General features: G+C 40.3%; 1 protein-coding gene across 2 annotated transcripts in view; it reads right to left on the bottom strand.

Moving 5' to 3' along the window:
• CREB5 (cAMP responsive element binding protein 5) overlaps nucleotides 1–25,757 on the bottom strand; it is a 254,166-nt gene that overhangs the window by 150,691 nt on the left and 77,718 nt on the right. For both annotated transcript variants that reach the window (XM_059818931.1, XM_059818932.1), the window contains exon 5: nucleotides 16,203–16,375. In XM_059818931.1, the coding sequence (XP_059674914.1) occupies nucleotides 16,203–16,375 (173 nt within the window). The remainder of the gene's footprint in view (nucleotides 1–16,202; nucleotides 16,376–25,757) is intronic.

Genomic DNA, 25,757 nt, shown 5'->3' with positions numbered 1-25,757 from the left:
TGTAACATAACCATGTCTTAAACCAGATTGAAAGGGCTCCAGGAAATCTGAGGGCTCTAGATAATACTCCAGATAATGTGAGAGCTGCTTCTCAATGACCTATTTGATAACCTTCCCCACATAAGGATGTTTACAGGCTGGGTGGCAACTAAGATATTTAGCTATGCTGAGATGACAACTTTACGAGGTAAGAAAAATAGCACAGCATTTTATTGTTGTTGTCATCGGATGTGGGTGCAGCTTTGAAAGGTTGCTGCAGTGGTTCTGTCAATAGGACTTTTTGGAAATACTGATTTTTCTGGTTAGGCCCCAGGCTGCATTAATTGTTTGGAGGGTGTTAGTCTTCATCTGCTGTTAATGGCTTGTTATTAAAAACAAAAGACATGAAGTGTTCTTGGAGCAATCTGTTCTAAGAGCCCAGAAAGCGCACCAGGTGAAAGTTATTTCAGAAAGTTTTTTACTATGAAGGGCTCCTGGACAATCTAGTGTTTGTGTTTGGTGTGTCCCTGCTCATAGAACCTCGGTATTTTCAGGGTATGGCATAATGGATTTCCTCTCCGACACCTTTAGCTTGGTATTCTCATATCTTAGTGAGAAGCTCACTTTTCTTGGTATGAGAGCACATGGAGCACTCTTCCATAGTCTTTAATCACCTTCCCAGCTGCCCTGTGAAGCTGTTGCAGACTGTCCATTGAAGGCCATGGAGGAACTGGTGGAATCAGCAGGTTCTTTCCGTTAGGGGGAAGCAAAAGGAGTTTCTTTGGATGTACGGGGAAACTTAATTCTCTTCCTTACTAAAACGCTTTGTCTGATTTAAATAGTCTGCATCGATATGCCTCCAACATTTGCTGTCGCAGTGTCACTTTTATCTGTTGCATGTCCGACTTGCCCCATGGAAGGAGAAGGGTTTAGGGAAGTGTATTATCTTCGTTTTACTTCTGTTTTACAGGCAGTATGCACACTGGCAGTGCTTCATAACTTTCATTAATGGAAAGGAATTAGGATGGAAAGCTTCCTCAGAGTCTGTCTGCCACTAAGACAGTTTGCATAGCTCGGTCTAGGCAAAACAAGGAAAACACACACACACCCCCAAGATGATGAATGAATGGATACCTTCTAAAAAGAAGGAAGCTTGTACTAGAGAGATTGAAGACAAGGGAGAGGATTGTAGGCTTGTACTTCTCTTGACATAAAACTAATTTTTTCAGTATTTTGCAAAGAATGGAGTCTGTTTGAGAGTCTTTGGGGACTACTGTCATAGAACTAATTAACTGGAATGAGAAAAGAAAAAATAACTGAAGTGTAATACTTTTTCAAAAGAAAAATCAGTGTTTGAAGGATTTGTGAATGTCTGATTCAACAGGACATTAACAAATTTATTTTAATTGAAAAAGAAAAAAGAGAGAGAAAGAAAATTGAAGTCTTCCTACACTTGAATATGTTGAACTCCTTTGCCTCTGAAACAAATACTAATGTTTATTAGCTCTTGTTTTATCTTGATTTTTGAAAAGTTAAAGGAAATTACATTTAGTTATGTTTCTTGTGTGTATTAGCATTCTACTGTCTTTACAAAATATGTCTGATAATTAACTCCCACTTCAATTTATTTTCTGCAAATCATAGAATGGTTTGTGTTGGAGGAGAACTTTAAAGATCATCTAGTCCAACCCCTCTGCCATGGGGGGGACTAGATTATCACAACGTCTGAGAAAGTCTAGTATAAGCATTCTGATTTTTCCCAATCTGTTTGAAGCATCTTCTGCAGTACATTTTAGCTTCCAGGAAATTAATAGTACATTATTTTAGACAGGATTACATAATACTATCATTCCTCTCTATTCCTGATGTTTAATTACATCAAATGTTCAAGAAGTTGTATCAGAGGAACTTACGTACTTTCTGCTTCTGTAATACCTAAATTCCTTTTAACATTCCTGTAAGGTGGGGGATTATTTCTTTCCATATTTTACAGTTGGTGAACTGAGGCTGAGAGAGGTCAAGAAAATTGCTAAAGATCATAAAGAAATCAAAGGCGAACAAGAAACCAAAGTGAACTCTCCTAGGTCCAGCCTAGCACTTTAATAATCTCTGACGTAGCTTTCTGTCCGTCATCCAACATCCGCTCGATTTGAGCTATTCTTTGATGAATTTTCTGTTATTCTTACAATCAGAACTTAAGTGTTTTCCCCCTTTACAGTGTCTGTTCTCTAAAGAACTTGACAAAGTCTTCTGTTTTTCTTCATTTCTGAGTGATAGAGGGCAGTGTTAGAAGTAGCAGCCATTTCCCCATTTTAACCTTCCCAGTATATACCCCTCTTTTCCTCACTCCATGCAAGCATCTTGAACTATGCTGCCAAGACCAGTATATAACAAAAGCGAGGGAGAGCAGGGAGTGTGTCCCCTTCCACTCTACCAGTTCTGGTCCCCACACAGTAGAAGAGTTTCTGTGCATTGGTGCAGATGGAGATTTTCTTCCAGTCCCACCACTTCTGAGAATTAGCAATGGCAGCCCCAGCTCCCCCCATTAACACTTTGAAACAGCTTGCATTTCATGAGCAGTACATCAGCCACTGCTTGGGAATGGTGATATAAGGGACATTCCTTTACAGAAAACAAGTGTTTTGCTACATTTTTAACTAAGATTTAAAAAAAAAAAAAAATCAACACAGATCTTTCCTCTCTAATTGTCTGCTTCTGGAAAGTAAGCATGAGAGCAGATCTTCAAGCTGTTCACCCCAGGGAGAGGAGGAGAGCTTCTGAATTGCTGTCTGTGGCCCGTGGAAAGAACAGCAGTCAAAAAAAAGTCTCAGTGATACACAACCTTAGGTTTTGATCAGGCCAAATTGAAAGGCCCGTGCCTGAACGTGCTGTCTGCCACATCAGCCCCAAAAGCTTACAGGAAAGGGGGGGACAAAGACAAGGGGGTGGTCAGCTCTACATGAGGAGCAGCGAGGAAAGCTGTTATACACACAGACACATCAGGACAGCTGTTGGGGGAAACAAGCTATATCCACTCAGGCTAGCAGTCGTGCTCCGGAGCCAGGAAGCTGGGCTCAGTCGCTGATAGCCAGGTGGCTCTGTGCCAAAAAGTGGAATGGCACGAGGTTTGCATTTCTGTGTCTTGGAGATACTAGGAAAGGGTTGGGGCCCTAGGAAGTTTTTCCTTCAGGAGAGAATATAACACAGACAAGAGCTGTGGGCCTGATCTCTTTCGCCAGTGCCAGGAAGACCCCCCCAAAGTCCTGGAAAATTGTTGTTATGGAGCAAAAATGAGGAAACTGATCCATTGAATAATCCTGGTGCTAACTAAGCCAGTCATTTTGTTCCCTTTGGATGTAAACCACATCACTTTCCTGAAGTTAGATGCAGCACATCATAGGCACATTTGGCACTGTCCACCTCCAGCCAGGTCTTCTGGAGGCTTCAGCACTTTCATTCAGTCTCTTTGTTCAGCAAATAGAGAAACTGAATACATACTAGTCTGCACCAGTTGAACATCTATTTGCTCCACACATATAGCCTATCTAATGTCAGCGAGCAAGGAGTGTTTGTGAACGAAAAGCTGCACACCCATCTATTGGTTTTAAGAAAAGGGACTGCAAATAAACCACCTATTTTCTTATCCTCACATACTCATGCTGTTACTGTGCCAAGTATTTTAAATGTCAGCTCCTCAGGATTATCTCAGAGCTGTATGACCAATTCCCAAACTATGTGCATCAATGGAAATATCAGTGGTTCCACAGCACATCCAAACTCACCCTGAAACACTGCAAATAAGACTGTGGGTTTAGGATTGCTTTTTAAACCAAACATTTATTTTAAAAGATAAGAGAATGGCTATTGTCATGCTAAAAGCTGAAGACAAAATTACTATATATATGGTGGTTTTTAAATATCTCACTCATTTATATTTCTTTAAGGGGAAAAAAATTTGGCTGTAGTTGCAATCAGTCTTAATTCATTCTTTATTGCTGCTCTGGTTCTGTGTTATTTGAGCTGGTTTAACTGTTAAAAGCGTTTCAAATGTTCACATGGTCTGCATTAGGTTACAGAATAAAAGTAAGTACAGCCCACCAAATGTAACTTTCTGAAATGTAAACCACATGAATTTTATTTCTTTGTGGTACAACTTTAATTGGGTTCAGAGGTCTTTTGGTCTTACCTGTCTATCTGCTCTCTGATGGCCCGACCTGATAAAGCTAATACAAAGAATCTGCGAATGTGATCCAAACCGATTACCCTCAGTTACAGTACATGGCTTTATTCTTGACAGTAACAGCCCTTTAGCCTAGTTCATTTTTAGGCTGCAAGTTTGAACCCTGGAGCCACCATTGAACGGGGAGTGGAAATGTCACAACTTGTAGTAAAAGATCATGTCCCCTTGCAACTCTGCAAAACTAGAGAACCAGAGGGAAAGAGAGCATCTAAGTGCAACCCTAAGTGATCACGTATCCTAAAAATACAGCAGGAGTATGTGTACATATGTATGCCTTGCACTGTCACAGCAAATGTCAAAACAGAGAGTGCATCCAGCACATACTACATGATACAGAAGTGACTGCAGACAGAAATTACAAAGCCTGAAATCTTCAGAAATTGATCTTCAACTGATTTTAGATTGTTGGGGTTTTTTTCTTTTGACAATACACTCTGTTGCCTTAATGACAACGACACATCATTTACTCATCAACTCTCCTCTCTGTTGCACTGTGTTGTGCCATATGTCTTGCTGGAGTGAAACAACATTACTACTGCTTCCCATCCAGAAAAGCAGCAACAACAAGGAAGGCACTGTACAACAGGTATACTCACCTCGTACCCTGTGACCCAACTTGTAAACAAAGACCTGTGTCAGCTTGTGGGAGCAGATCTGGAATTAAGCAGACAGCTCAGGCAAAATGTAGGGAGAAAGGGAGCAGCGTGATGAAATACTCTAAGTCCCTTCTCCTGGGTAGCTTGTTTTCTTGGTTTTGGAATGTACAGCCTCTATTTTGAAAAAGTAGCATGAAAAAGATTCACAGTGCCCATAGTTCTTGGAAGAAGACACCACAGTAAGGAACACTCAGCAGACCCAGTAATAAAATAACATAACCCAATATTGAAAATTACTCAATTGAAACTTCCACAACTTTCATTCAAGTAAGTAAATCAGTAACAAGTAAAAACATTACAAGTCATCATCTAGTTCAGGCAAATTACATTCTCTTCTCCCCACTGGAAGACCAAAAAAAAAAAATTGACTTTCGCAGCCAATATAGCAAATTTTTTTAGGTTAATATTTTTCATCCTATTCCCCCAAAGCTGTTGTTGCCTTTGTCATTTTTCTATAGTTCTATTACAGAGCACTGTTCTGTACTGGTAGAACTGTTCTCCCAAGTAATTTCCACCAGTGAACATACGAGCACTAACAAATGAGGTCCCTTAATTAGTTCCAGGTTTTTCCAATAAGCAGTGTTGGCAATAGAGCTTTTAGCTCTGTGTCCATCATACAAATAACAAGGCAGGGCCTGTAAACATGGCAGGGGTGTCTCTACTTTCCTGTTCATATAATGGGCAAGCAGGAGGAGTAAGAAGGAAATGTATACCTCAGTGGTGGGTTTTTATTGTCAACATGGAATAGTTTTTTTGGCTCGGAGTCATTTACACCATCTTCAAGGACACATCTTAGCTTCCCAACTTGGTCATAAGGAAAATTGAACATTTCCAAGGATGTTTTGTTTCCTCCAAAACAAAAATTTATTTTTTTCCCTTGAGGTTTGAAATGTGGTTTTTTGCTTTTGTTCTCAACCCCTGTTTTCTTTTATATATGGGTTTTTGCTTCCCTCTGCATTTATGGGTTCTGCTTGGGTCCAATATTGTTTCTAGCATTTGCTTTATAGGCATCAGGGCGCCACAACCCTTGATGTTGCATTAACGTGCAACAAAAAGCTCCACGCTACTAGGCTGTGTACAGAAAAAGACCAGACTGGAAGGGACCCCAGCTTTCCCCACAGAGAAATACAGTTTCACTTGATGGCTTCTGGAATGAACTTTGCCTATTATGTTTTATATAGATTTTGAATAAATCCTCTGAGTCACAAATTACTTATTGGAACAATAGAACTATATAGAGGCCAGAGGAAAATTTGGAAGCAAGTATGGATTTTCTTCCCTGTTGTGGAGCCCAGAATCCATAGCTTTCTCCACATCCATTTAGTATGGCACAAAGGGAACTCACTGACTGCTTTCTTCCAGCTTTCTTTGCTACTTCACAGTAGAAACATTATTCTGCTTCCTATTTTATTTCCCCACAGATCAGAAACAATTCAAAGACACTCTAGGTCTCTTTCCTCTGTGGGCCTGGAACAGACTGCAGAGAAAGAAGAAATTAAAAGAGACTAAAAAGGAAATTAATTGTAAAGAGGTAAAGTTTTCCACATGACTTCCATTTGGTGTATGTATTAACCGGCTCTGACTGTATAATCTACTGACCACATATTTTCAGTATGGACTTAGTTTAATACCTGTGGTATGTAACCTCAGACAAAAAAAACCACTCAAAACAAGCACAAATTGAGAGAAATAATAGGAAATTGGTTCAAATGTGGTCTCCTTTGTTTACTAGTTTACCAGTTCCAGTTCGTGTCTTCATATGTTGTAGCAGTATTTCAACCAAGATCAGCCATCTGTTACAGCCTGTTGAGTTTTACAGACCTTCTTGTGTCACTGAATATTTAAAAACTACTGCTGCCTTTTGCCCACTTTCATAATGCTCATTTACATGTGCTGCCCAAAAATGTTACATCAACAACTCGCAGCGACAGTGAATTAATGAAGTCCAGCATATGCAAAGAGAGATTCCTTCAGGCACGTTAAGTCAGCGGTTCATCTCTCCAGGGGCAGTTTCCAGTAACAGCGCAAAAACACTTGCTGGCAACACAAGCTTTATCCATGAGTATGTCAGGGAAGCTTTCTGCATGCAGCTCTGCCCAGATGCTCGAGGAGAGCATCCCCATTCAGATCTGTGCATCTCTTTTAAACATCTTCCTATGCAATATGTGGGACAACCCCACTGCATGTTACAAGCCAGCGACATGTGGTATGAGAAACCACCTGTCAGAAAAGGAAGCCACATATTCAACTGTAGCTAGCACTTGCTTCCAAAGTGCTTAAAGGATCAGAGACCCCCCCGAACAGCACCTTGCAGCTGACATGCGGTGGCGTGGTCGCTCTCTAGACGCCAAAGACAGCAGCCTATCTAAGATATGACAAGCAACACCCGCCATACGAGGACTAATATAAGGGGAGAAGCTTCAATGATATGTTGTATAAATGCCCAGCTACAGGTGTGAAAGTGGATGCTTACAGCAGTGTGAACTTCAAGCCCAGTCAGCTGAGATTTAACCAACCTGGAAACCCAATTCATTACTCTTTAAGAAACTTCTCATTATGTTCTCTATTTGTATTCTTTTTAGGTCATCTTACTTTCATAGGTGGGGTCATCCTGTCTTTGCTTGGGAAATCACAGACGTTGGAGGGGGGGAGGAAAAAAAAAAGGTGTGTTTATTCTCAGGAATGCTGAGAAGAACAGAATTCTAAACGAACACTGAACGGTCTTCATGGAAAACTGTAAATTCCTCAACATATACAATGATACCAAAAATGTCAGGTTGTACTTGAACCTGTGACAGGGATCTTTAGGGACTATTAGATGTACATAATCACTCTCAAAACTGCCATGAACTGAACAAATGGTTCAGGACACCCACTCTGCTAAGAAGTCAGGATTAACATATCTGACTTCTAACCAGGTCTAGAAAGCTTTAAGATGCTTGAAGAAAACGTAAGAAGACTAAAAGCTACTATTTTAATTAAAGAAATTATGGGACTAGAAGCACCAGAAGACTTTCTGTCTAGGATCATTTGATGCTAACCGTGCCTTTTTTTTTTTATCTCACAAAAATCAAGCTAGAGATTGGGGAGGGGGGGTTGGAAAAGTATAAAGACACAAGCAAGAAAAGGTAGAAAACGAACAACAGGCACAACTTTTTTCTTACATCAAATGTTTGATATGTACAGACTGTATTTCAATTTGTAGGGTTAAAAAGAAGTAAGAATGTTACTTTGAGCCCTTACATTTACAGTGCCAGTCAGCCTGGATGCTATGGTTAAAGAACTAGATAAAAGTAACATAATATAAATCAGAATTCCCCAGGAAGTATATGCAATTCTCTAAAGACTGTCAAATAAGCTAGGGATTTGGATTTCACTCGTTTGGAGAATTGTCCACTGAAAAGATTTTATTACCTCGCCAAGTTTTTATGGACCCTATCAGAACAGCTGCGATTCACTTCACTTGCAGCAGAGGAAGCTGGTAATAGCTCAAAGATTGCCCCCTTCATTTCATAAACCAATTAGGACCTGGATCCTACAACTGGAGTAACACAACCCCTTCTTTTACTGGCAAAATTCCACTTCATTTATGTGAGCTCAGAATAAAGGTCTCTGTTGGCAGAATACAGATGCTCATAGCAGCAAATGTTTCTAAAACACACTAATTTGTTCTTTCTTGCAAGGAACACTCTTCCTGCACTCGTCAAAACGAACGCTTCTCAATCTACCTGCAGGTTCTGTCTAGCCACGAGTTCCTTGTTCGCCTCAGCAATTTTTTACTAAGCATTGCTAAGAGAATTTAAAATTATGATTTACCGTGTGGAACTTCACTAGAAGGTCTCCAAAATGACAGATTTATTTAAATTATTTTTTCCTTCTAAATCAAGCATCATTTCATCTGTTTTAAAAGAAGTCATTTTGGTGATGTTGTCATCTTAGATTTATCTATGATTTTGATTTAGATTGTATTTTTTGGTTTGGTTTTTTTTCAAATGTGTATTTGGCCTGTCCATAAGTATAAATAAAACCATATATAAGCCTTACAGGGGACCATACCATACCACTCATTTCTAAAACTCAACTCATCAATTAATAGGGAGGCCTACTTTTACAGGTGGTAAAATGGGATCCATACACTTTACGCATAGTCTATAATCCCTGTGTTTTCCCCCAGGCATTTTTCTCTGAACTATTGTCATTGGTTTTCAGCCAGGTACCAGCTTAAAAAAACCCAAAACATTAACACTTTACTGACTTAGAGAGTTTACTAACTTATAGTATGTTTTTATATCCCTTTGAAAGCATTCAAAAATACACTGGCAAAACAAAACATGTAAAATCAACGTGGTTTCTGTTCAGCACATCAATGCCAATTCCCTTATTGAAACAGATACAAATACAACTTCGTAGTGAGCAACTCAATTTTTATCAGAGCTTTTTGCAGATAAAGCTCTTCACTTTCTACTCACTCATTATAGCCATTGTGCCACCCCCAGCAAACATTTAAGCCCTTCTCTGAACTGATATGGTATGAGGCAGCATCCCAAAGCTTGCTCTTTCTCTAGAACCTGCAAATTACTCTCTTAAATAAAAAGAAAAGAAAAAAATAAAAAAAGCCTTACACTAAACAAAGTCTATATTGTTTGAGTTAGTGTTTTACTGCAGCTTAGTTACCTGTCAAACAGGCTGACACTTGGATAAAACACATACTGGAATCATGCATCAGGGCATGTTAAGTGCAAACCTGTGATGAAGAGCAGAGCTACACGATTCGGCTGTGCAGAGCTCTAATGATCATTTCTGGTCTAGGAAAGCTTGATCTGTTGAATCAAACCCACTGCAACTCTGAGATCCTCTTCCATCCAAAAATTATTTTACATCTGTTTTAGTTCAGAGAGTCATATAAATCAGAAGCTCTGACTATAAATTTTGATGACACCTTTAAAGAAGATTTATACAGTGTGTATTTTATATATATATATGAGAGTTACGTAAAGAGATACCAACCACTAAAATTAAGCAATCAATGCTGTATTCTCCAAGTTCTGTATATCATACTTAAATCGTATTTATGACTTACTCTGATATGAGAGCCTATGAAAGCTTGCTATTTCTGTTCAGATACAGTTATGGGTGCAGTATGCTACTCTGACCTCGCTTTCCTATAGTTCTTGGGTGGGATGAGCTTTCCAGAACGGAAACATCACGATCCATTTCTTAGAAGCCACTTACATAAGAATTGGCTTGAGTGTGGCTTTGCTGCCTGTCTGAAACAACCATCGGGAGAGGGAGAGGGCTGGTTTCTCTTCCTAACAAAAGATAACAATCCTAATAGGAGTCAGTGGCCAGCAAGTCACACAATATGCCTGATGCTTTTTTTTTTGTGTTGTTGCTGTGAGCAAGCAACATTTCTAATAAGCTTAGGACTTTTGTCAAGTAGGAAGTATGAAGCACAAGATACTGTATTCATTAATAAATTTAACCAACACGTATAACAAGCACATAACTTTCAGGATAACAGTTGACTTCAAGTCAGATAAGAAACACACTAAACCGTCTCCATTCCTCGTTGACAGGCTATTAATTACCTGGCTAATGATCCTCCCTTCAGTCCCCTGAAAGTCATCTTGATATATGTCAGTACTTTCCAACCCCTCCCTAGACCTTACAGAGAGAAAGAGTTTTTGAGAAGGCATGTGAGTATGTGGTTGGGGATAGAAGAGAGATGTTGTGAACAATCACCCCTTTGTGCTGTGTCTGACACACAGAACAGTGCTGTTTGCTCTTTTTCTTCCTGACTCAGCAGTGTCAGGAGAGATTGAGTCAGCAGCTCCTGAACATGCAGATGCAAACAACAACAGGGGAGGCTGGGGAGCAGACAGAGCTTCCAAACGTCACATGCAGAGCGGCACAGTTTGGTCTGCAGGTCAACGTGTGGACCTGGGCAGCAGCTAGCTAAAAGGGATGAAACGGCTTGAGAGGATCCATCTATCAGACTCCATTTTCTCCCACATCACCCTGTCTACTAACCGTAAGCTATGAGACAACTTGTTTCTGTGAATGGCTCACTTGTAGTAATTTCCTAAGTAATCTACCTGAGCTTCCCAGAGACTTGTGGCTGCTGCACACATGTGGCTTGATGGGATTCCATGTTAAGGTTGGCCAAGGTCAGTGCAGTAGAAGGAACTACAGAAAACATGTCTTAGCATAAGCAGAAGAAAAAGAAGCAGGAGCATTAAACAGGGAATACAACCCAACTTAGAGTACAAAAACAGAAAGAAAAAAAAACATTTGGACAGAATGACACTGGCAGATGCTCTTTCTTCCCACCTCTCCCTTTTCCACCCCTTCCAGTGATCTAACTAATGTTCTTACATCCTGCACAACCAAGGCTATGGAATGGACCTGATCAAGTAACGGAGAGGTCATTTGATACTTCATCTCACTGCACATTTCTTCTCATCTCACAACATACTGTGGTGCTTTAGTTCAAATACATGAGTTGGAACAGAGGCTTTTATCCCAGGTTTCCTGGAAAGGGAACCAGTCTTTGAATTTAATAAAAGGACTTCACTCCATGGCCTCTTTGATGCCATGTGCTCCTCCAACTTACTAGGAACTTAAAGAGAGGCTTTCTCTGGCATGTACAAAGACCCTTCTGAGTTACCAGCCTATTCCAAGTGCCTTCCAGAACTAGCTGCATTATGGAAGGGTTTCTGCCCGTGAACATCTTTTACAGGAGTCTTTTCTGTTTCCTCAAGCTGTAAAGGATGATAGCAGGATACTCTGAGAACTCAACTAGCAGTTGCAGTCTCAGGTAGCTTGCTGCTATGGTAAAACTCCTGTGCTTGCCAGAGAGGAGCCCTGCCCTTCTGCCATCTTGGGTCCCTCAGATTAAGACTACAGCTGAGAATTTTTTTCATTTTCCAAATCCCCAAGGCCAGTCACAATGAGTCTGTTCTTCATTGTGTCACCGAACCTCTGTTAGTCCCATTACATGCAGTTTTCATGACCACTCCATTTACCAAGCCCCTACAGAGAGAGGCGCATAGCATCATGAGAGGGAAGAGAGAGGAACAGGAAGGAAACACATAGGTGTTAAAATGCATGCTGCATGTGGGGACTGAAAAGCTGTCCTCCCACTGGTACCATGATTCTTTGGTATATAAAGGCACCAAAGGCATCTTCCAAATCCCTCTTGTTGCCTTCTCCTACCTGCTTCCATTTCACCAAATGTGGTTGCAATTTTTCCCTTCTGATGCTGTGCCAGAAGACCATCTTATCTTGATTAAAATGCTCTACAACACTTTGAAAACAGATAATCTACATCACATGGTTAGTGCTCTATGTCCACTTCGGAGCCTGAGTTGACTGAAACTGGACTCATGTCTCCCTCTCCATTTAGTACAGTGTTAGCAACTTGCTGGATCTGTGACAACCCTGAATCCTCCCGTGTTCCCTTTCACCTACAGAGCTGCACCAGTGAGTTTCAAGCTGGAATAATTACTAGTCATGTCTGCTACTAGCTTGAAAAACAGCAGCAGGTTACTTTCTCCAGGAAAGCTGAGCTGTTAGGCTGCAGTCACCTACAGTCTTTGCTGGTCTGAAAAAGACATCTTACCTAGCAAAAGACATGCCCAGATAAAGCAACCAGTGTACTATGTTGTCACCAATTTGTCTGACCATAGTTTTTACATACTTTGCTGAATACTCAGTCATTGAAAAAATTGAGTTATTTTAACAAAAAGAAGACAAACACTGCTATTGTACAGCCTAGTTCAGAGACCCATATCTTGAGCTGATTCAGCTTATCTGCCTTTCTATCCCTTTGACAAATGTATGTCTTATATCATTTTTTTCTCCCCTTGCTCCACATGCCTTACTGCTTTTCCTCCATGTATCTTATCTCCAAATGATATGCTATTAATCAGCCAAAGACACCCTTCACTGCTAAGTGTTCCTCAACTGATTTTTCATCAGCACAAGTAGTTACTAGTTACAGCATTCCTCCCACATGCTAAAGGCTGGGAGCGGAGGGAGGAGGGACGGCAAGGAGGTTAGAGACTGCCTCACCAGGTAAATAATATCTGAGACCTTTATACCAACCTGCCAGTTTGCTGTAATGATAATGTTGCTGTTTGTTCTCAACCAGGTACATGGTGGGAGGAAAGTGGGACTGCACCCTGTCTTATTTTTCAAGTTATTAACCTTCATGCTCTTCCCTTTTTCTGATTAATCTGGCTGGATGCCTGTTCAGTAGTAGCTGAAGCTTAATACCTGAAACAATGTGTATATATATACTGTGCCAGTAAGGCTTGCCCAACAACGCTCATTCTGTCATGTTTTCCCATGCCTTATGTCAATATCTCATTCTATATGCGAGCCCCCAGAGCCGGAGGAGGGGACAGGAAAAAGGAGAGGCACAGAGGGAAAGGGACAGAGGGAGAGGGAGGAAAGAGAGAAGAAAGTAGGGAAAAATTACATCCCTCGGGAACGTCAGCGGCTGTGAACTCTCCCACTCCTCACCATGAAATGAGCTGTGTGCAGGCACAGGTGGGTCCCATTCTCTGTTACTGGAGCACAGCCTACGAGCAGGGTCTAAATGAAGACTTTCATTGCTGTTCCCTGTTTTCATTGGAGTAAGGCCATCACAAACATTTGCAGGTGGCTTGGCCATAGTCTGACACTAAAATATTTGTGGTTGTGATAAAAATCAGAATATTGCTACAAGATGGCTCTATATAACCTTTAGGGCTTGATCCTGCTCTTACAGAACTAGCTCAAAGAGAGTTTTACCCAGTTGCTTTCCACTGTTTTTATTGCTCATTAAAAGGCATATTCCCTGGCACAATTCTCCATGGTAAGGACTCATCTACCCTTTGGAGCAGCTTCAGATGTTTTTAAAAAAAGGGGTAACCCAACCCAAAACCACTGATTTGAGCACCTCAGAATGTGGGCATGTGAAAAAGCTGAACCATCTCAACTTTGTAAGGCCAAACCAAAACCACCAAACTTTGCAGAACTCAAACATTTTCTGAATCCATCTGAATTTTTCTTCAGTTGCCTAATATCGAAACCATTGTCCAGTCTGTATTCCTCATGAATGAGTCTTGGATATAATTCTTAGCACATTTAGAAGGATAAGATGAAGATAAATGGAAATGACAAGATACGTTCTTTGAGTAAATAAAACAGGCACCACAGGGAAAAGACTGAAGAAAAAGAAGACAAACAACAAGGATGTTCAACACTTTGGCAAGTAGATGAAGTCCAAAATGCAGCAATTATCTCCTAGGACACACCATGAACAAAAACCAAAACCTCCTAGGAAGAGGGAAGAATGGGGAACAGCATGTTGGAAGTCACACCATGAGTCTCATTCACACACCAACTCACACAGAGACTAAAATGCTGACAATTGCCTCCCAAAAGAGCAGCTTTAGACTCAGACTTAGAAACCGTTTGTGTGATTCAGTCACAGGGGAGAATTAAGATATGTCATGACAAAGTTTCCCAAACAAGACGCTCACTACTAGGAAACAGGCCTTTTTATCCTCAACCTCTCCAACTTTGGAGATTCTAATCACCATGGCCCCGAACCAACGCAAACCTAAAACCTGACTGACAGGGTCTTGCAAAACCACATGCAGTTTTTTTCTCATTATATAGAAACAATTGTTTGGAAGCCAAGTACAGTCCCATATAAAACACCTCACCACCGAGTATTAAAAGTTGTTTGGGGGTTTTTTTGTTTTTAATTAGGATCATAATTACCACTAGACCTATTAAGTCACAATTTGAACAGGAGCTTAATCATCCTTAACCCAAATAATGGTATTAGCTGTTTTTCCTTCTAAAACTGAAAAACAAACTGTTTCTTCCTCCCTCCCTGTCTCCCAGCCCCCAGTCCTTGAACAGAATGGGACATATATAAGACAATAACTTTTTTGGCTTCTCAGGTGAACGGCATGGCACGTGAAATCTCTGTGAACCCTGTGTTCTGTCAATACGTAACATATACAAAGGCACATCTATCAAATATGTTTACCTTACCCATACTATCAGATTTCTATATTAAGAACCAAATCCTGAAATAGTAGTAAAAAGGAAAGTGGAAGAGCTTTGCCAGGAGCACAAAACTGGGGCAGTGGATGGAATCCATGTCCTGTGCATGGCTGGGTAACCCTTACAGAGCAGTCAGTGCCACTGGCCATCCCTGCCACCACGGCACTGGGACACCAACAGCCTGTGGTCTGTATCCTGCCCCAGCCATCAGGAGTATTGAAAGAAAACACAAGAATAACTGGATTTTGAGTTTTCGATGCCAGGATTTCACTTTTTGGTTTCACTCTGAAGAGACTGCAAGATGCTCATCAATTATTTAGACAATGACTGGGGACAGAGACTGCTTTTGCACTTATCATATAATGGATGTGACCAAATTACAAATGACAGACAATGAATCTAGACTGCTGCTTCATTCTCAGTCCACTGATTTATCTTTTTATCCACATGTTTTCATGCATAAAACCCCCCAAATTCTCAGAGTTGTGTGGAAAAAAAAACAAAACTGTACCCTCAAACCATCTGGGCAGTTTCTGTATAATTAAAAACAAGTTATTGTGACTTATAAGGACCTCATGTTTGCTGGAAGTAACTGAGTGTACAAGACACATATGTTTTTGTACATGCAGTTCTCCAAACATGAGCACACAATTGACATTCAAGCCAATACAATAAGCATCCATATTGTCAATCTATGGGAATAAATATCGATCCATCATCACAAATTGAGCAACTGCTCACAGAGGTGGCTGTGCCAAACTCCATTTATCTTGATGGTCTTTTTATTTTGTCTTCTAGCATTCCTCAGTTAAACAGACTACCTAGGGAATAGCCTAATCCCACTGAGCACCCAGAATTCCCGTTGATGGAAGTGAAAGGATCAGCTTCAGAAATACTCTGTCTTTCTTCCCAGAGCAGTTATAGAAACAACATGAGCTTTGAATGTAAGCGGATAGATAAAAACAAAAAACTGGAAGGAGAAAGCAGGACTTCCCTGCAAGTACAGCACTCTGCCCCTTGTGAACCAAAGTGCCACGTCTGGAGTAGATGTAGTACCCTGGCCATTCCCCCACAGTCTGCAACGCATGTTGCAGGGGTCCTTGCCGCATGCTGGCAGAATCAAGTGCAAACTCCATAACCTCAAGAACCACGAGGACAACATCTGGTCCTGCATGCAGCTGAACCTCAAGAACCACAAGGACAACATCTGGTCCTACATGCAGCAGAAAAGTGGAGAAATGAGAAAATGGAAATGGATTTACCCAATCTGTCGATTTGTGGAAGGTGCTTGTGTAATGACCGAACTGGACTGTGGAGATGGCATGGCTTGTTGAATCACAACACTGGTGTCGTGGTTTGGCATCCTTGTATTTGTCAGCTGGTGAGATCCAGGTCCTGCCATTGCTCCTCCAACTGTGTTATGCATGGAGATATTCTGTGAAAAGAAGGGAAATGGGGGATGGTGGAGGAAAATTAAAAAGAAATAAACGTCTTATCTTGGTTTTGTGTTCTATAGGAATACAATTAGAAATCTGAAAGTATCAACAATATGAAAAATTACTGGCTCCTGGTAAATCCCAAGTCAATAGATCTTGTTGTAACCAACAACGATAAAGAAATGAAAAATAACTATTTACTTTTACAGGGCAATATAAATGGAAAAATACCTGCAAGTTGACTAATCACTCTTCTGTGATTCTGACTCGTGATTTATAATGGGGATATTTAGCACATATTCTCCTAACTGAACATGATATATATTTTGTTTGAAAATTACTTATGTGGTGAGTGCATGGCACCTTGATTTACTACATGGGTTGTTTACTGTGTACTAGGTCTGCTTAGACTGACAAGCAAATCAAGTTTTATAGTCCCAAAGTAACAAACAGTACATGGTACATCACGAAACAACCATTTCTATTAGCCTCCATATATTTTGTAGAGCAATAATATCCCAGAGGCCTAGAATAATAGCACTGTATTTGCACATATATAACCTCTGCTTCAGGTAAGTTGGAGCCCTTAAAAAGTTCTTTTAAAAAAAAAAAAAAAAAAAGGTCACAGATAACTCATATCCACAGAGCAAACAAGCCCTGAGAGACCAGGATACTACTGAGGAGGGAACCCTGGAATAAAACTTCTCTCCTATTATCCCTACACACGCAATACACGCTGCTGCTAAACCGCAGGGTTTGACTTGGCCCGTGTTTAAAAACAAACAAAACACTCAAGCCAGAGATAACCCACAGTGTATACATATGAAAAATATGGTAACCTTGAGAGCATTATTTTTCCTATCAGGCATCAACGTGTGGATTGTTAGCAGTAAGAGGAAAATAAACTTTCCATTGTCACCTCATGCTAGGCTGAGGAAAAGGGGGGAAAAACCCAACTACCTCTACATGCACACTCTGCCACCAAGACTCAGGCGAATCATCTTCCGGACCACTGCAATACTCAGGATTGAAAACTAAAGTTAATTTTCATTCAGAATTCCAATTTATGAGCCAATTTGTCTAGGAAACACATAAAAACCCAGAAGATAATGATAAATAAAACTGGTGAGAAAGGAAACTCAGAGCTCTGCTCAAATGTGGAGGACAGGAGAGGCAGACAACATATTGAATCCCAGACCTAAAGGAAAGATTGCCTTCTGAACCAAAAAAAAGAATAAACCCTTTTAGATGACATTCCTCATGGAAAAGGAGCCAATAATTAGAGGTCTCACACTAAAGGCCTTAGTTGTCATCCCCCTGTCTCCCAATTCGTACATATTTCAGGTGATTTCCCAGGCTGCATAGGGATCTCTCTGTTTCTTTTACAGGAGTTGTTCAGTCTTCATAAACATATAAAGAGGCAGAGGTGCTGCCTACGGATACATGGTTAGACCACTCACCCAGTATGAAGAAGACCTAGCTCTGAGTTCCTGTTCCGGTAAATAATTTACACAGTATGAATCAGGTCCAGCAGCAGAAAAGCCAGTAGTCCCTTAGGAGCATGGATTGCAAGAGGAAGCCAGACCAATGACTTTAATGGTAATTTTTCGTAGCCCAGTAGTATGTCATGACCATCAGGCAAAAAGAGATAATAACCTTAGATATATGGAATCTTTTCCAAAAGAACTTCTCCCTCACCTACCACATTCCTATAAAAATGTCGTTTCTTCAATGGATTAGTGTTTTTGATGAAAAACTGTTCTGTTAAATATATACCTATATCTATATCTATGTGTGTATATATATATATATATATCTCCCCAAATCTAGTTCAGGTTTCAAAACCACACTGACTTTCTTGATCATTACAAGATTTTGCAAAACCGGGTCAAATAATCTATCCATCTGCGAGTAAATCTTTTAGCACCATCACTTTCTAAAGCTTCCCCTTTATATTAAATGCATGTATTTCAATTAAAACCTATCAATGTGTGAGACTGACTTGTTTCAAAGTTCAGCCTCATTTAATTTCTCCTTTACACTGCCTCCACAGTTTCTGAATCCTTCCAAATATTTCTGGTTTGCCTGTTTGCTTTCAGTAGTATGTTTATTAGAGCAAATATTAAATTGCAAGAGAGGTATACAGTACTTGTACCTCTGGGTCCACAGGGGAGCAACAAAAAAGAAAAGCATCAGGCACCTACAATGAATTTACTCTACAGTACTGCACAACTGCCCCCTGCCATTGCCAGCACAGATGATCTGCCTGCACACGCATGCCTGGCTTCCAAACAGGGCTGTCTGCACGAAGCCAGAGCACAGATGTCCAAGAGCTACAGATCTGCTACATGGGAGGATCTTTAAAGGAAACATGGATGGTGCCATGAGTCCACGAGGCCTGCAAAGGGAGAGGATGTAACTCCGTCGTGAGCTTTAGACAAGCGGTACCTCAGCACTTGCCCAGATTTTGACTGGGTTTTGTTGTAACGTGGCAGGGCAGAACTTAAAGATTTAATACCAGATTCCTGTGCTCCTAGATTCAGTATTGCCATTTTCTTCTCCTTCTCTTTTTCTCTTTCTCCTGTAATTCAAGGCCTCTCTAAGGTACCAATGGTATGAGTTATGATGGGTATGAAAAATTTTGATTACACATAAGACATTATAATTGCTAGCTTACATGCATAAACTTGTAGTGCTGCTTCAAAATTTTAACAGCTTCCAATAAACTGTATCTTTTCAGAAAGTAGGCTGAATTTGTCATGCATGGAAAGCAAAAACAGAATGAAAACCTATTGATGCATCCAGATGTCCACTCTTCTCAGTAATGCAAGCGCTGTTGTTGGGCAGGAACTACACCTTTATACTACGCTGCCAAGAGAAAGCCTAAGATTTCCCAACAAAATGTCAAATTCAGCATGACTCTCACATTCATAAGAAAAGGATTTGGCAATATCAGAATAATTTACATCAGTGAGATGCTTGTGAATTTACAGAGAAGTTCAAGAAAGTTCACATGACAATGCCTATGTTTTGAAAGATGGCGGGAAGGTAATGCACAATAGATCTGACACTAAGCCTATCTGATATAGTCATATGCATCATGACATGCAGAATGACGCTATATCACCAGCACATCAAGATTAGGCTTGTTGCACATGCGATGCAGATGGTCTTCAGAACTCCCAAAATGGCCTTGCTCTGTTGAGTTCTGCACCTGATTCTGAATGGATCTGGATAGGATATTAACGAGCTCCTTGCAGACTCAACTGTGGGCCCTTATAGAAACAGGACATATTCAGCAACGTTGGCTGAAATTGAGACCTCCACTTTACAGTTGAATTGTTATTCGGCTAGGCTGCTTCCAGCTCTACTTTTAAGGAGTTCTTCATGCTCTCCCACCAGGGATCCATGAAGAACATCTTGCTTTGACTCCCCTTTTCATTCTCCTCCAGCTCTTAAGCCAATGGTTAAGATTAATTGCTACTATGTCCTGGGAGCTACCAGCACACCAACTCAGAGAAGGAGTTGAACAGAGTCATGAAGCGGACAGAGCTCTCCTTCTGCTTTTAACACTCCCAAGACCTGTCCATGCTCTGAAAGACTATCACAAACACTCAGAGTTTTCTCAGAGATCTTCAGCATTAGAAGAAGGCATATGAGCTTATTATTATTATTCATTTTATTAAACTGAACCTAAATGTTCACATGGGAAACAGGCCACTCCCATGCCGGGAGTTGTAGAGACATGAAAGACATCCCCTGCCCTTAAGATCCATTTAACGGATCTTAATTAAGACCCAATAATTTAGAGAAATCTATTTCCTCTAGGACTAAGTTTCATCCTGACCGAAGTTCCCAGTCATTGCCATTGAAGCAGAAACTAGGATTATAACAGTGAAGAACTTTCATAGAAATGCTCCCCTTGCCCATACTCATACATGTGCTCATACTGTACTCTCCAGCAGTATTTAACGTTCAAATAAATAAAAGAAAAAACAACAAGCCATATCCACAAACCGCTTTTAAATCAACGTGCTCATTCTCAACCTTTCCAGCTGCAAGAGGAAAGGGAATAGATCATCATCAGCTTGACTTCTCCCCAGTTACACTGTATTCCCCATTTTAGCTTCAGATTTTCAAGAAAACATTTGAGCATTTTTCTCCCACATGCAACCATTTAACTTTGGATAGGCAACACGCTTCTTTTTTCTAAAGGCTAAAAACTTCTTGAAGTCATGCTTCCATGTTCTGGTGGAGAGGATTACACATCACTCCACAAGAACACACACCCTGTTGGCAAGCACAGCAGAGAAATGACGGCTCTGCAGACACAGGCAAAATACATCCCATGACTCCAGGCAGTCACCATTTCCACTAAACTCTGGTTCTTCCAGAGAAACACCCATCCATGTCACACATCCATGGCACCACCTGTATCACACATCCCCATCTACTGAAGACAAAGGATGAAGAAGATGGATCGATCCTTTACTATCCGTTGTAATATTCTGAGTTTCACACCAAATTTGCTTGTGGTTTTAAACTATCAGAGCTAGTTTCTGAACCAAAGCCAACTGTGAGCTTTAATGAAAATTGCAAATACTAGTTTTATACAAACTGAAAATTCATTCAGGATTGTTCTGAGTGAGCTTTTAGATCAACAGAGGCATTACCTATAACCAATTGTACATAAATATATTTTGCAGACTATTACATAATTTCTAAAGTCAGAAGGTATTTGCCATGAAAAAATGAGAGAAAAATTCAATTCATCTAAACAAAGACAAAAGCACCTTTTTGTATTTTTTCCTGTTTTCTGAAAAAAAAATCTACCTGTATTTTTCCAAAGAACAACTTTAAATATTTTTCAAATAACTCACGAGAAAAAGCATCAACTTAAAAAAAAAAAATTAAAAATAGAAATCAAATACACAGTGATATTTTAGAATTTATGTAGCCTGGCCTCTCAATTAATTTTAAAAAGGAGAAACTGAATTAACAAGGAGAAATATTCTAAGCTGTCTCACTTTCAGGCATTTTACAGTTTAGGGGGAAAGAAAACATGTATTTTTAACCTAAAGTCTTCTAGCAGGCTCTACAGACACACAGCATTCAGGGCAACCAAGATACATATTTAAATGGCAGCTACCTGTGCACTTTTAAGGAGTGTACAGTAGCATCTTGCCTGAATATGGAGATCATGACTCCACAATATATATTGAAACACACATGAGTGGAAGGCACCAGTAACACACTCCTCCATTGCACATGCTACCTACACAACCCGCCCCAAAAAAACAACTTGGAGATTTGGAAGACATAGTTGTAAAGAAAATTACAGACTAAAGGTGGCAAATAACGGCATGCTTCAAAATTATTTTAATCATATACAATCTCCATCAAAATTACTGAGCCTGTATGAACTCTCTCTGGACAAGAAAGATCATCTCAAAACCAAAGTTATCAAATCTCCTCAGAAACAGCACCAACCCATTTATCTTCTCATTATTCAGATCAATGTGTAAGAAAAACTCCCTCACACCAACCCATCACAACTGTTTCATCTGTTACTACTGTGCAACATCTGAACTGCCGTAAGCACAGAACTAAGCTCGCTGTCCACCCAAGGCCAGCAAACATAGCAGAGGAACTGGGAAGAAAATGGAGATAAAAAAATGAATCAGATTACTAATGTAGTTGAAGGATTACAGGAAAAAGAAAGTCCATTATGAAGATTTACATTTAAAAAAAAAAGAAAAAAGGAAAAAGTTCCATTATGCAAGAGATGGGAGAGTGTGAACTTGGTGGAGACTGAAATGCAGTATTTTTTTCTTTTTTTAAACCGTAACATCTGTATACCTTGAATGAGAAAAATCACTGAAGCAGAAAAAAGGACACAGAAAAGAACTGCTGGAAAATGCTGTGTAGTAACATTAAGCACAGGGACAAAGCACTAGGAAGATCTTACTGCAGACTGCTAAAATCCATTTAACTCCCTTACTTAGCGAGAGGTATGAAGTCACTGAACAAGGCTGACACATAAAAATACAGAACTGATGCCAAAGGATCTATTCCTCAAAATATTTTAAAGAAAGGCAAATGCTTACTTAACAGCTACCTGATAAAAATGGCACATTAAAAAAAACAGCAGGCCTGATATATCCCAGAATGCGGAAGGACTCTTCCCTGCCTCCAGGGCCTGTCCAACAGCTACCCCTGAACGGGACACAGCTAGCTATCCACAGGATGCTGGAAACCCAAAGGCCAGGAGCAATACGAGTATATCTGACTTCTTGAACCCCAGGCACTACCACTCAGTCAAATGTTATCAGCGTGATCTCCTTAAGGGTAAAAATGTAAAGAAAAATTAAACTCCTTACTCAAAAATGACAAGTAATGATAGGCAGATGGGGGAAGAAGGGAAACATTGCTCTCACTGAAATCATAAAGCTTTGAATCTGTACTTATCAGTCTCGGCCACTGGTTTCCAATTTTTTGGATCACAGACCTCTGTCAACCCTCTGAATTTCTCACAGAGCACTCTGTGCTCTTATCATAAATCGTGTAATTAAGGCAAGATGGTTCCACAGACCAGCTGCAGATGACTTACCACAGCTTTGCGACCACCAGCAGTTCACAGACCAGAGTTTAACCGTCGCCCAAATACTGCTTCAGAGCACCGTGACTAGAATGTCGTGACAATAAAGATAACATTTGTAAAGGTATCTGTGGACTTAACTAGCCCAAGTTATTTTTTTAAAATGTCTTCAGCCTTTTGGAGCCTTAGTGAACAATTACTGCTAATTAATAGGTCAGATTCGTGTACCAGGGCTGACAGGAGCTTTGCAAAATTTTATCCTAAATATCTATGCTGGAACATGCAGGGAAATTTCCTTTTTCTTTTAAGTTAGGATGAATTATTCTCAAAACATAGACATGCTGGCTACTACTAAAGAGGCACAAACAAAACAAAAAATCACTTTGTAAATAATGTGTTTTTTTCTTTTTATCCTGTTTTCTTCCAATAGCTGTCACTATATTATCAGAAAGACTTTCTGAGATAGGCTGAGTGATGCAAATGAAACCTCAAGTCTGCTAATCTCCAGCAAACTCTGTGGTGCTGCTAAGAAGCATGGCACAAGACACAGGGCAGGCACACGAAGTGCTAAGCCAGGTATAAGCCATCTCAAGGCTGCAGCAGTCACCACCGTAACTCAAAGTCCGAAGGGCCCATTTAAGCACTACTAATCCTCTCAGGGCCACTGCCTGACGGATGACAGCCCGGCACAAAATCTCCGCTACACAGCTCGTGCTGCGGGCCAACCTTTGATGTGCCTTTCAGCTTGGCCTCTGCCCCTTGGGTACCCGGAGTGCACAGTCACCTCCTCTGGTCTCTTCCTCACACCTCCTGGGGAAAACGCACATGAACTTCTTCCAGGGGCATGTTAAGCCTCCCTGCCTGTCCTCCACTTTGGCTGCTGTTTTAAGCAAATGCTCTGGCTCCTCTGGTATTATGAACAAAATGCAGGAGATTTAGAATTTTTGGTCTTTCATCTTAATTTTTGTGACATGATCTAATTACAGACATTCAGTGGTGCCCTCTAATTACCAGTAGAAATGAATACTGAAAGATGACCCTTGTCTTCCACGATTCCCTCCCCTCTTCCCCCACTACCCTCCTCATGCCCTTTTCAGCATGTCTGTCAAGACTATGCTTTTGACATATGAAGCCTTCTTTACATACGCAGTAATATATGGCACGTACCAGATGTACCCACGATAAACCATTTACTAGGGGAAAGGAAAAAAGTGATATAAAGGAAATGCAATGAACATATTTTAAAGGAGAAGGAAATTTTAGAAGACTGGTCTCTCCAGATTTTGAAAGGAAATAGCTTCTCTACGGGAAAAGATGACATCAGACTGCATGCTTATGTCTTGAAGTTTCCTACAGATAGCTCCCATTTTCCTCAGGGTTGCCTGTTTCATACACAATTACTTGCCCAAGACAGCCATTTAAGCAACATAGCACAAAGAGCTGCTTCTGTTCAAATAAACCTCAGTAACACTAAGCGTGCATAGCCCAGTTCGGGTCACTCAGGGTGTTTTGCACTGCTAACACCACACTACGTCCTGGTAATTGGGAGACTACAAAACAGGGGGAGCATAACTGGCTGCCTGGCTCTACCCAGTTCTGTCATACTTTATGCAAAAACCATAAACTGACTATTTTGTTTCTTCCAAGTTGCCTATTGTGACATTTATAAACAGGAACCTGGCAGCATGTCAATGGTGCAAACTGATTTCCTTTTCTAAATACAATTTTAAAAAGCAAATAAACAAGGTTATGCCTGCTAATGAAACATTATATGCCATGCTGGAGCTAGTTTTTCTCAAATGTATTCTCTAGAGCAGATGGAACACCAATAAACACAAAACAACAAACCTTTTTACAAAAAGCGTGTTTATAAGAAAATACATTCTCCATAGAACTTTGTCTAAGGAAAAACTGGCTTATATCTGTAATGTTATCTTGGGGACCCAATTATGGTCCCATTAGATTGCTGTAAACAAGGGAGCTGGCCATGAATTTCAAATGGAGAAGGGCTAGTAAGAAACGTGAAAAGGAGGAAAAGAGATTTGCCAATATACTTACTAGGTGTAATTCCTAGAGGCCTCAGTGGAAATCAAGGCCTTATTGTGCTAAAATCTGTATAGACACATTGATGGACTACAATTGCCCACAAGCCTTAGAGTCCAGAGGCAAAGCAAGGAAAGAGGAAGGAAAAAAGAGAGAAAGTGATTTGTGTAGCTAAAAATCAGGACCCAAGGGAAGGGGTCTTTTCTCCCAGTCCAGTGTCTTATCCGCTATTTTGCACTGTTTCTCTGCATCTAATACTTATCTATGAATTCAGAAAACCAGGAAGCTTTAATAAAAAAATTTTAAGAACAGCAAAAAAAACAGTATTATAAGCTCTGAGTTTTTTCCAGCACTATCATTTCACTTCTGTAAATCAGACAGAATGCACGAACAAAGTGGGTACTCAAAGAACCTTCCTAAAGTAGGTGCATGTCAACTTCTGCAGGACAAGCAATTAGACATCCAAAAGCAGCTGCCAGATCTGGAGGCCAGTCAGAGGGTAGTTGAAAACCTGGCTTTCCTTTCTTTATTGTAAGGAGTTTTGTTTTTATCCATCATGAAACAGAAAGCTGGGGGGGAGGGCAGCAATCCTCCAGGAATTGCTTTAAACAAGCCTTTGATACCACTAACTGAAGGCAACTAGGCTTTTCAACATTATGCAAACCATTTATAATCTGTTAATAGCAAATTCACAGAGACAGCACTTTGGCATTTAAATTTGTTATATTTTATTTAAAGCT

Source organism: Gavia stellata, chromosome 6, assembly GCF_030936135.1.
Source record: "Gavia stellata isolate bGavSte3 chromosome 6, bGavSte3.hap2, whole genome shotgun sequence".
NCBI lineage: Eukaryota > Metazoa > Chordata > Aves > Gaviiformes > Gaviidae > Gavia > Gavia stellata.
The sequence above is the reverse complement of the archived record's forward strand: the minus strand, read 5'-3'. Positions and strand labels throughout refer to the sequence as shown.